This window comes from Electrophorus electricus, chromosome 17, assembly GCF_041902795.1.
Source record: "Electrophorus electricus isolate QZ-2024a chromosome 17, ASM4190279v1, whole genome shotgun sequence".
In the NCBI taxonomy this organism is placed as follows: Eukaryota; Metazoa; Chordata; class Actinopteri; order Gymnotiformes; family Gymnotidae; genus Electrophorus; species Electrophorus electricus.
This window is the reverse complement of record NC_137513.1, coordinates 16,330,817-16,343,539: the sequence shown is the minus strand read 5'-3', so window position 1 is coordinate 16,343,539 and position 12,723 is coordinate 16,330,817. Positions and strand designations below refer to the sequence as shown.

The window sequence follows — 12,723 nt, the reverse complement described above, 5'->3', positions numbered from 1 at the left end:
GCTTTTAATTAAATTAATTAGGTTGTACCGATTCCCTTTTTATCTAGCACTGAACTCAAATAGCCTTTGGTGTAAATAAATTATTCAAGGTTTAAAGCAAGGTACTTGGATCTGCTAATTGATGAACAGTTTGAATTCATAATATAGCGCATGCACACACGAAGTACTGCAGGACTAAATTGTAAAGGATTGGCCACAGGGAGCATATGAGAAGTTAACACCACACATCTTACATTTGGGAAAAAAAAACACACACACCCCCCATATAGGATTTGCCAAACATTAACTGGGTAGTCTGAGAGTCCTTCCAGTAAACTGTAAACTTTGCTTTTTCTTCAGTACTACTACAAAATTGATGGCTTCTAAAATCCAAAGCAAAACAGTTAAACTCTGTACATTTTTCATGCTCTTTATTTGGGGCTCCACAACTCAAAAGCAAAATAAACAACCAATGTTTTAGGGGGAGAAAAAAAAAGCACTACAAAAAAAGTGGTCCCTGAAATATGAGTGTGGCTACCAAAGTGAGCATGAACAGGTTCAATTCAGCAAGAGAGCAAAGTTACATACACCACACCGCCCCGCCCCCCCCCCCACCCGCCCCAGGCCAGTTCCTCAAAAACCATGAGGACAACCATTTATGCATAAGAGTCTTATTATAAGACAAAATGCTTAATAAAATGGAACATCTGTTAAAACATCACAAGGCAGCAGTAAGTGCAGTGGCACAGCCCTTCAAGAGGCAGAGGAGCCTTCAGGGCCTCCACAGGCCAAGTGCTGACATTTTCATCAGGCTGGTCAGCCAGTGTCAGGCTGTGCAACGTTTGATGCTCAGTGTTTTCTGGATCATCATCATCATCATCATCATCATCAAACAAGATAAAATGTAAAAGCATTGTCAAACATTAAGATATATGCAGACATCTCAACTATGCAAAGTAAACAAAAACAAGCGTTCTGTTCAAACTGTCCTCGCTCAAAAGTACTTACACTCTGAAGAAAACAGCAAAAAATGTAAAAACCATAACATTTTAGGCTCTTTGCCCCCACATGTCCAATAAACTGAACCATTTAAAAACAAATAAAAGATAAACATATAAACAGAAATGCTGGTGAAGACAGGAGTAAGGAAGAGAGAACACACACCATGGGCACAAATATGGGTGTTCATCTATGCAGAAAACATTAACTGAGTTTTGGCTTTAAAAATCACTCTCTCAAACACCATATTCAAAGTGCTCAAATACAAACAGGTAATGGAGTCCAGAATGAAATCCCATGGTGTTAAGCATTTTAATTATTGCAGTATTCAACTTGGTCAATGTCAATTAAAACAGTGACATGCAGACTTTCTGCTTAGTGTGCCAATTGTGTTGCTTGGTATAAGCTGCAGCTCATTTCAAAAGGAAATCAATGTGCATTATTGCTGGAGCGCTCCCCAACTCCTTCATGTATGTGCATTTCAATCACTGAATGCTTAATAATGACTGATCTGCAAAAGAAACTGAAGGGAAGGTTAATCTAAAATTAAAGGCAGCCCAGCAGAGGGGTAAAGATCCAATCATGCAATCAGTGCCCACAGTGGTCTGGCTAGACCAGAAGTCAGGGGAGTACCTTTTTGTCCAGCCTTTTTGAAAGCAGCAAACACAAAAAGAGCAACAATTGGACTTTGAAACCCAAAGAAACTACACAAAAACAAAAGTTGTGCTCCAAATGTCATAATTCCTCCATACACCTTAAATCTGGATTTAGCTCCTCTTAGAGGCCCTGAGGCAGCAATTGAAAACATGGCAGTATCTGCTGCAATGACGGACACTTGATTCATATGCAACATGTAAATTAAAAAACCCATAAGATGCTATAAAAGATACAATTTGTACCATCTTCCCTGGATAACCATTTACCTGGATAACAGATTTCAGTTTTCCATTTCAAAAACATCAAAAAAAGAAGTGATTAACTTGACCAATGTGGTCGGCCTGCATCCCTGTCTAGGGAAGAACAAATAAGATACAGGTCTCAAAGGTCGCATAAGCACAACAGTTCTGCTGGGCAGACATAGAATCCAGTCAAACACACAAGGAAGCAGTGCTACATGTGCACCTTTGGTTTCTCAGCATGTTTCTGAAGCTTTTTGTCTTTAACAGACTTCAAGAACCCAGACTCCAACATCGTCAGACAGGTTCACTCCCGTCTCATTCCAAGACTGACACTACCACAGCAGTCCGAGATCTATGCTTTGGGTAAGTATTACAACTATCTAGGTCCCTCTGGCCATGAGCTTCCAATATCCCCACCTCTGCTACGATGCAACTAAGCCTGAAGGTTTAACTGACTGCCAGCTGGAGTGTCCAGTAATGGCTTTGCACATGAAGGGGTGGGATGTGTGTGCGCATGTTTATAGTGGGACGTGGTGGTCAGGCACAGTCTCCCACGACAACCAGTGGAGCGAGGAGCTGCTGCAGCTCGGTGGCACACACAGGACCCCGGGGCTGGCTGTTCGTCCGACGCTGCTGGGCCAGCCGTGACTTGGAGAGCACCAACAGAGGAATGGAGCTGAGGCTCCCAGGGAGGAGCAGGGGAGAGAAGGGGGAGGAAGAGGGGGAAGGTGAAGAGGACAGGCCCGCCTTGTCTTCCTGCGCCGTGCTTTCGTCCTGCTCGCCCAGCTGCCTGTTCATGGCCACTGCCTGACTAGCGAAGAACGTCAGGTCCTGGGCACTACCACCCCTGAGAGGGGGAATGAGAGACAGTCAGGAGTGCAGACAGCAACAAGGTCACACAAACACTTCAACCAAAAATAGCAATGGGAGGAGGAACAAAGGGTGAAGGTTAGTGAACACTGCTTGCCCCTCATCCTTTTCTAGCCAAAACTACAATTTGTAGGTGAAGAAGTCCTACTGCAGGACTCCTCTGTTACTTTTAAGTCAAAAGCATAGAAGTGGTTTGTAATAATCAGCTGTTCTCACCTTTGGTGCCGGATGGATGTCATCACTGCATTTGAAGCAGACTGATGGGGGCGGGGGGCGCGCACAAACAACAAAAACAAAAGCCATCGATCATCAGTTTGCTACTACAGCAACTCAACGTTTGTCTTCTAAAAAAAAAAAAAAAAGGCCAGTGGCTAAATTGAACAATAGCCAACCATCAAGCTAGAACCTACCAGCCAAGCCAAAATGCATGGCTTGAAGTGGTACACAGACACTTACCCCTTGTACCCATGGGTGCTGCAGCACCTGTGCTGCACTCAGCCGACTCTTGGCATCCCGCACCAACAGCTTGGAAATCAGATCTTTGGCTGCAGGGGAGATGTGAGCCCAGTCTTTCTCTGGAAACTCATACTTTCCTTCCTGAATGCTATCAAATAGCATGTGCTGTATAGATGAAGATAAAGAAGTGATCAGGTTCTTGGGATACTCTGTGTCTGTATTAATTGTGGAGCTGGTGAATATTCTGGTAATTATAATCTCCAGTATCTCTTGGGGTTAAAGGTGTGTCCAAACAACGGCACAACCTCAGTGTCAAGTTGCTTCTTTAAGGCATCGGGTGCTGTTCAAGTATTCAGAAGCCAGGAACTGCAAGCATGATGTGCAACTGTGCCATGCAAGACGATTCAAAAGAGAAGGAATGCAATGCTTTTGTAATTAAGCAAGAACTTAGTGCTGAATGATGGTTATTATTGAGGAGAAGACCCCAAGTTCTATAGAGCTGAGAAGTCACACATCTCTGATGTCTATAACAGAGTATATAATCTCTATAACAGTGATGCCCACTACTGGTCAAGAGGAACAGACTCCAGCATAGATTGGCGATTTTGAAGATAAGACACCCTGAAATGTTAGAACAGGGTTGAGCCAGGGGTTGGGGGTGGACTATGCAGCACTAATGGCTGCCAGGACCAGTTGTTTGGCTGCCTTTAGATCAAGTACATGAAAGTAAGTGTGTGTGTGTGTGTGTGTGTGTGTGTGTGTCTCTTCCCCACCCCACCCCCCCTTCTCTTCACACACCTGACAGGCGTAGCAGGGCTCTCCCCAGTCCCAGCCGCAGTCAGTCCCGCAGTGGCCCACAAAGGGTGGGTATCCACTCAGCATGATGTAAAGGATGACCCCCAGGCTCCAGAGGTCACAGCGCTTGTCGTAGATGCTGGCCTCCTCACTGAAGGCCTCTACAACCTCAGGGGCCATGTACTCAGCTGAGCCACACTGCAGAAGCACCAGACACCAGCAAGTTAAAATGCTTTGCTAGTAGCTCTCAGCACCACAAGAGCACAGTGCTGAACAATTAAAAGCAATACTTAGTTCAGGGCACTGAGTGGCACTCAACAGGGCTGGTCACAAAGCATTTGCTCCAAAACTCAACTCTGTTAGGATGACATCAGCAATGATGAATCTATCAGCATTCCAGCATGAATGGAAACCACACTAAAGGATGAGTATTAAAGTGATAAAAGTGCTAACTGACCCACTTTAGTTGAACATTTGAAACAACTATCAAACATTTGAAACAACCATCAAATCATGACACGAATCTGCAAATCCTAAAGCACTTTGCAAGAACACTGAATGTGCACTGAAATTAGAAATAGGACTTCCAATTGACCTTCAACACATATGCTCGAGTGTATATGTATCTAGTGCACACTAGCCAACCTTGTTCTCATGAGACACCAAAGTCGTCTATGACAGAGCAACACTTAGTTTAATAAACCTGCACACTGACAAAGCCCGTTATCTGTGCAGATAAAACATGCCTGCAGTACAGAGCACATTTGTTTACATCCAAGGTAAATCGAACACCCAAGATCAGTTCCCCGATTTTCAAAAATGGACACATGGACCTGTGACTCATGCCAGGTGGCAAGGCGTCATAACAGCAAAGCTTGTGTTTCAGCATGGCATATTTAAAACAGACAGACAGACACACAAGATCTGAACCTGAAAAAGAAGCCTAAAAAACAAAAAGACACCACACCAACCCAAGCTAAAAAGCCCAATCTGAGGCTGTAGTCTGTGTCAAGAATATTGCCTGGTTTGCAGCTTTTGCGATACCTTATTCGTCAGCCACTCAGCACTTGCTGCCCATTTATTGCCAGCTAGGTTGGGTGCTCAAATCCGGTCCACCCCCAGTTGTAGCAACAGCCAAAGTGTCGCTGCCATCCTAGCTCACCCGCATGGCCTCCATGCATCATGTGGGATGCAGGCCAAAAGGCCACTGGATTGGGGGGGGAGGATTTGAGCCTCTCTGAGGAGATAAACAAGCCCCAACCCTAGCAGAGTGGGTTGCATAACATGAACACGCACGTATTTGGCTTTTCGGATGAGCGCATTAATACTGCGGGTGCAGAGCAGTGGGTAACTATGTTGGTCAGCAATAGCACACAAGACACAGCAGTGGCCTAATTATAAGGAGTTCTGAATGTTACACGAGCGCTCCTTGAGTTGACATGAGCGTTGGGAGTTGGTTGGCACTGCACAGGGCCAACAGAAGTGGAGCGTCTCAACAGCATGGAGCAGCCTCCACAAAATCAGACTGCTTCCAAGATAACACCTCAAACTTGCAAAATATCCCGAGCCTTCATCCAGACTAGATTCAAAAGATGTGTGAGCAGTACCAAAAATGCATGGTGATGGCTGAAGTACAAGCTGACCAAGGTCAGAGGTTGACAGACAGGTGTTAGTCCTAGGAGTGCATTGCTAAAGAAAACAGCTGCTAATTATGGAAACTAGATCACGCCATCCCTGAACCACTCTGACCAGCAGACACAAAAATTGGCTGGCATGCAAACATTGGCTTGGGAAGGCCAAAGAAACGTCCTTTAAATTAGGTGGCAAAATGAACAACGAATTTAATCAAAAAGGACAGACAAGCAACTAAAACTTTGCACTTCACAGGAGGAACAAGTCTGGCAAAAGCCAACATGGCTAGCATTCTTAGCATTTTCCAGTTCCTACTAGTCAGCCATTAGTTTTCAATAAGTAACCAGCAGCATTTTAGTGCAATATGCTGCAGTAAGCAAAGTCAATGACCTGAACCGCACCATGCAACACACCCCCAGACTGTGCCTTTATAGACAAATGGCACCTGTAGCTGGCTACCTCCAAGTGTGTAGACAGTCTCATGTACAAAAGGCTAATGGTGCAGATAAAGCCATTACATCCTGAGAAGCCACAGCTCCTGGTACCAGAAGTCAGTGTCGCACTCTGCTGCTGGTTGCTGTAAAGGCAGGAACCAGTGAGACAATCAGCATACTAACCAGGGACTTTCCTAAGTTCGTTTTTATGTAAAGAATGCTCAAGGTAGCCAAGTGCTAGCAGGACAGAGGAGAAATTATAAGCCAAGATGTGGTCTGTGTGGTAAGTTCCACTGATGGACAAACTAGTGTTTCTAAGGAAAGAGGTGTAATTGTTGGCTTTCTTGAATCTGCACTCTCCAGTCCAAGGAAAAAAAAGTTTTGTGGCACGAACTTAAGATTATGGGCCACACACAAGAGGTGAGTAAGAGGCACAGGCTTTCGAATAGTCTGTGTGACTTCACTCCCAAAGTACAGTTGCTACAGGCCAAGAAAGGGAGGTTTCAATGTTTGCAAAAAAAAAATTAAAAATTAAAAATGCAGGTCCTTAACACCACCAGAAAACTGTCCCCCCCCCCCCTTATAGCCTTTAACCATTTACTAATAGGTCAGCAAAAAGTGTTTTGAATGTCCTTCCCCACCAAGTCAGACTACAGAAAAACAAGATGACAACTTATTAGCATCAAGTTTAAATCTCCATAACCCTCTTCCTTGTTGGCCTGCAGGATTTCACAGCAACAGTGCTGCAAGTGAGACATAAAACCTGTCAGGTGGTGAGTTACTAGCACCCGCGGAGATCACTGTAGAGAAGACTGAAATGGGACAATAAGGGAATTTCCCTTAGGGGCAGCTGTTTGAGTGCATGCATTCCAACAAATGTACTTAGAATGGGGAGAGATGGGGGTGGAGGCAGGGGGGAGGTTAATGCATCAACCAGCTGTCTCAGAAGGGGGGGGGGGGGGGGGGGGGAGAAAAGCAAAAGCCTCTCTCCTGCAACACCCTGTTATTCTGTTTCAACAATATGCACTGAAATCTAGAACAGTAATCCACCCACATTACTTACAGTCTAGTGTCTAACCTCTTGTCCTGTGTTTAACTGGACACTGAAGAGTATAAAGTGGCATAGATTATCGTATAGTATACAGTTGTACTGTTCTCTGTATTTCTTGTATTTGTCTGGCTGCACTGTTGTATAGTGCTGCTTAATTTCAAATGTATCCTGGGAAATATTTCATTCCTCACGCATCTGTAGTAAGAAGGAATGACGTTTTCTGACTTTGCTTCAGCAATACTGCAACGGAGCAACAAGACTACAAACAAGCATGCAGTGCAAGCTGCTCCTCTACTCTACATGGGCCTCACTGGAGTCAGGAGGCCGGGAGTGGAGATGGGTGAGCGGTCGTCGTTCAGTTTGATCCCACTGCCCAGGTCAAAGTCGCAGATCTTCACTGGAGAAATCTGGACGGACACACGGACACGGGGGTTTGTCGAGAGAACTTCCAGTAGTTATACATCAATATGCTTTCATGTCACAAAAGACTTGTATATCCATTTCACAGACCATGACAAATGTTATTACAGCCAATGGGCTTTGTAATCTGGTCAGTAATATAGCCAGATATGAAGTGTTTGTCCCTCAGTGGGTACCACACCCACACACTCACCCTGTCACTGTGCTCACAAAGGATGTTCTCTGGCTTAAGGTCCCGATGCGCCATTCCTAGATTGCAATGACATGTGTCTAGATTACAACAGGCAACAAATGCACATTGTTACAGGCTAGAAGAACCCGTCCAACTGGGCCCAGTCCCGTTTCAGAGCCTCCTCCCTTTACCTTGACACCTCTGCTTCAGATAACCCATCATGCAGATGAGCCATCTTTTCTTTCTAAGAATAATGTGTTACAGTTGACTGGGCCTCTGGTGTGAAACAAAAAAAGTCAGGGCTGGTTCACCTTTGCTGTGTAGGAAGTCCAGAGCACTGGCGATGTCCTGTACCACGATGCTAGCTTCCTGTTCACCGAAATGCTGTCTCCTGTGAATGTGCGTCAACACAGAACCTACCACAGAACACACGCAGTGGAATTAGAAAAACAGCTTCAAATGTACCACAAAGAAAAAAAAAAGATTAAAAGGACAAAGAGCTGATTTATTTACAGAATGGACTGCATTTTTGAGCTAGATTTAACCAGTTTTATGAATCTAGCTAATGAATGTCATTACAAAATAAGCTTCTACATGTTCATTCAAAGTACTGTGCAACCTATTTATCCTCTTTAATAAAATGCTCCCAGACCTTGCTTCTTTTTCAAGCGTTAAGGTTAAATCATAAATTCACATTTAGCTTGACGCCACTTAAAAGAGTAAACAGAAATCTATAAAGGAAATATTTGAGGGGTTTTTTTTATTATTAAAGCTGAAACAAGAATAATAAGTAATAGAATAACCGTTTCAGCTCTAGGCTAAAATCAGAATAAAGACAACTGACTAACCTCCTCTCAATTTCTCAAACACCAAGTAGAATTTCTCATCTTCTTCAAAGAACTCAACCAGTTCCAGAATATTTCTATGCAAAGAAAAAGTCATTTGGTCAACCTTCATTACTGGTTGTAACAAATAATATTAAGCCTGCATCATATTGTCATGCAGGATCGCCATACCTATGGCCTTGGCACTGATAAAGCATCTCCACTTCTCTAAACACCCGGCTCCGGCTGTGCCCTGGCCTCTTCTCTATGATCTGGGAAACATCAGACACAGACAGAAATTTGAACTCTCCAGGTTCTTACATTCAAGGTCAGAACACACTGCTTCCATTTTCATGGTCAGAAATGGTATTAAAAATAGCTTTAATGCAAGCACAAGAAAAGGGCCATTAAGCCACTGGTTTTCTTCTATACTGTGAAACAACAACCTCAACACAAGGGCCAGGGCTCTCAGACCAGCCCATACACAGTAGCACTGCATTCTCCATAGTTAATAGTGTTGAGGAGAGACCGACAGCAAGAGACAAACATACAGCTACCCCCACTCATTGTGGCCTGCCCAGCAAGTACACAATACAGGGTGCAGGAAATAGCACAAAGACAGTATGCCACCAGTCACCCACAAACCAAGTGGACAGACCAGTGAATCAGCAAGCTACACACCCACACAACACAAGTTCTTAGTCAGCCAGCATGTCCAGCACCACACAAGTAACACAGTGGGACCATGTTCAGATCCAGACTCACGGAGCCTGTTCCAATCATTATCATATCAAACTCTTATTGTCTGGTTTTCTTTCAACTGGTGGGAGACACCAGAGGTACAAGGCTTCCTTTTATTTACTTAGACAAGATGTTTTCTCATAAATGTGTCTAATGACATGGCAGAAGAGCCCAGGCAGAACATGAGCAAAGACTGAGCGAAAAATGCAGAATGAGAAGCAGGGGGAGAATCGAGAGCTAGTAAGGCATAAGTGAGCCATTATAAAACAAATGAATAAAGAAGAAATGAAGCACTCCACTATCAAGGCTGTTATGGTCAATTTCACACAGAGCTCAAACCCAAACCAAAACAGTGCACTACCCTGCTGCCCACCCCATTTCAGCATTAGCTTTGGGCATATACTCAAAAATAAAAACCTGCAATAAAGGCTGGGGTATTATTTGCCACTCTAGACAGTTCTACTGCCTGGGCCTCAACCACATGCTTCTTCAAACATGTGAACATCTACACATAAATCAGCTGACAGCACATGTCTCTGCAATGCACTCATACGAGTTCAGGATTTTTAGAAAATAGACAGAAGGAATGCTGAGCAACTATTGTTTTCAATTCCTTGCCCCAATTGGGAAGGAGTTGGCATTATTTACATTTCACGCCAACACACCAGGAAAGCAGTCCTGCTCCTAGCTTCTCTTGTCATCACAGTCTAGCTTTGTGGCATGCAGAGTGGCACACTGTTCCTGCTACTGAAAGCTAAAAACAAAGCAGATTCAAAAAGGAGACCCATGAAAAAACACCCACTGCCCAACCACCAACATTCTGAGTGGCTTAACCAACTACAAATGGTCACCAATTAAAAGAAGGTGGCACTGCGCATGCCTACCTGCAGCTTCACAGATGAAACTCGGAAGAACAGAGTGTAGTACACAATGGGATAATGTATAAAACTGACTACTATACAGAACACAAAAGAATCAAGCCATCTTATCTAAGCCTACCAGCTATGCAGCACTGTGTGCAACAGTAACATATTCCTACATCTGAGCCCACCCAGAAGTTGTGCAATTGGCAATGGAACTTTATGCAACCAGTAATAACTCCATAGGGCCATTTTCTTTTACGCACACCAGCCAGAGCACTCAACTCCCTATCCAAAGCTTACAGAAATTAACGCACCAATGATTCTAACCTACAAAACTGATTTGGCTTTGGAGGAAACATTTACAAAACTGCAATAGGCAGCCTCTGGAGTAAGCTTATAATCTGCCACTGAGGAGTCAGCTTTTAGCCAACATGACCTGGCCTTTCCTTGCACAAGAGAAACCATGGGAAACAGCAGCACACCAGAGTTGGACACATCAAGTTGAATTCTAAAAGAGCAACAGTGCTTATGCTCACCTTAACCGCATATTCTTTGCCGGTGACCAGATTGGTGCACGCCTGCACAACTGCATAAGCTCCTTCTCCAAGAACCTCATCATGTATCCTGTAAACATCTGCAAAGCATTGAAATGTTTTTTAGGATGCTTGTTTTACACCAGTAGCCTTAATCTCCTAACTAACAACAGTGGAAACAGCTAGTATTGTGCCAATTATCCCAATAACCCCATAATTTAAGTCCATTTTTGTGGACAAACTACCAAACCCTGCCTAGGCTAAAACACTGAGCTTCATTTATGAACATGTTAACAATGGAAACTGAATCAGGCATCAAATGTTTTGACTTTACATGCAAAAATGTCAGTTTTCCCTGTATAACGATATATTGAAAAGCAATAGCCAGATCACACTGACTCGTCATTGCCCATGACGAAATGACGCACATGACCTAGAGTCCTTCGAGTACATCTACAAGCAAATAAGAGGCAGCGTGCCTTCAAAGCGTCCCGTGAAGCTATCCGTGGCTCTGCACCTTTTTTTCTTCTTGTTTCTCTTCTTGGCGTTTGGGATGTCTATAGGTTGGCTGGACGACATATCTTAAGAAAAGCAGGAAGAAAAGGGTCCAAGCCAACACAGAACTTTGCCCATCACAGACAGATAATAGATGCTCTCCTTTGGAAAGGTTACTTTAGGGGGCTGTTGGGAGACTGGCATGACAGGATTTAACACATTACAGGCTAACTGAATGAGCAACAGAGAAAAAAACCAACAAGAACAAATTCTCACCAGGTCTTGGTGGGCAACTTAAATCAAATAAATCTTTGCGCAGATGGGACTCCCTTTTGATGAATTTATCCATCTCAAAATGGTTTTCACTCTGGAAAAGGTGAACATAAGAGGATGTTTGTTGTTTTCCAATGTTCACACATTTTGTGTGATAACTGACATCTGTCTGGTACTTTGCAAATAAAGATTCCGACTCCATAATTTCTGTTGACAATGTAAACTAAAAACTAATCTTACCAACCTTAAGAGTGTTGTGGAATCCCATGATTTCTGTTGTTTTGTTTTGCACCATTTTAAATCTGCTGATCTTAGTGTTGCTGTTCGGCTGGTTGAACAGTAGCTCCTCAATCAGATTCAGCAGTGAGTCACCAAAGTGGCCTATCAAATGATAAATCAGAAGTTCAGACTTGGTGTAGACTCCAGTTAACCCATACAAGTGTGTAACACACGGTGAACGGCATTTATAAAAAATATATATATACTCTAATCCTAAAAAAACACTCGTTTTTTATATTTCCTTTTTATTACACATTTTTTTTCCGCCGAGATTGTTAATGGGCATAGCAAAAATGCCATTCATTCTGAATTTAACCGCCCAGTTTAAATAATCACAACGGGCTAACGCTAGCTAGGTTAGATAACCTAGGTTAAATAAAGTTAAATCTGTAACAATTCCACCAGAGGTTTCGTAATATTAGACAATTAGCTAGTTAGAAGGCTGGCTAGCTAACTAGCTAAGAAACCGATATTCTGAAATGTTACCATGGGTTGAGCAGAATTTACGCTACAGGAAAGGATATCAAAACACTCAAAATCGCTGCTACTAGCCTAAATCAGTTACTCCCGGCTACAAGAAAGCGGATCACTAGTCAGATAGCGATAGCGTAGCTAACGTTAGCCATACATTCGAGTATGATGCGACCAAAAAACTAGCTAGGTTAGCTAGTTTGTTAAAACCAGCTAAGCACCATCAACGTACATGTAATTCCCAATCATTAAAAAGTTGTCACAGCCAATTTACTGAGTATTTCGACCTCTTACCCCGTTAACCAGCCACGAAGTTGCAGCGTTCAGGCGTTGCACCCACCTACCGTCGGTCAATAACTGCCTCTTAAGTGTTGCTTTGCTAAAACAATTGCAGGTTAGTGTGGCTGTTGCAGCGTCTTAGAATATATAACATATGGTTGGACAACTCAGCTGTTGGGGCGGAGAGTTTATTTTATACAGCATAGTGTAGAGGACGTTGACACACCATAGACTCTGCTTAACCAGCGTAGGGGAACG

General features: G+C 43.4%; 1 protein-coding gene across 5 annotated transcripts; it reads right to left on the bottom strand.

Annotated features, from left to right (window-relative positions):
* Positions 1-393: 393 nt before the first annotated feature.
* mknk2a (MAPK interacting serine/threonine kinase 2a) lies at positions 394-12,707 on the bottom strand. Of its 5 annotated transcripts, XM_027027643.3 has the most exons (14): positions 12,481-12,703; positions 11,681-11,817; positions 11,440-11,530; positions 11,148-11,249; positions 10,672-10,769; positions 8,724-8,803; positions 8,556-8,629; positions 8,019-8,123; positions 7,729-7,784; positions 7,427-7,522; positions 4,002-4,196; positions 3,204-3,368; positions 2,964-3,004; positions 394-2,724 (listed from the first exon to the last, which is right to left on the bottom strand). In XM_027027643.3, exons 2-14 carry the CDS (start codon positions 11,729-11,731, stop codon positions 2,415-2,417), a joined length of 1,464 nt encoding a protein of 487 aa, XP_026883444.1. In that variant the 5' UTR covers positions 11,732-11,817; positions 12,481-12,703; the 3' UTR covers positions 394-2,414. The 5 variants fall into 5 exon arrangements, with proteins under 5 accessions (XP_026883444.1, XP_081556453.1, XP_081556454.1 ...); XM_081700327.1 differs by lacking the exon at positions 7,427-7,522; XM_081700328.1 differs by lacking the exon at positions 11,148-11,249.
* Between the last annotated feature and the right edge of the window lie 16 nt (positions 12,708-12,723).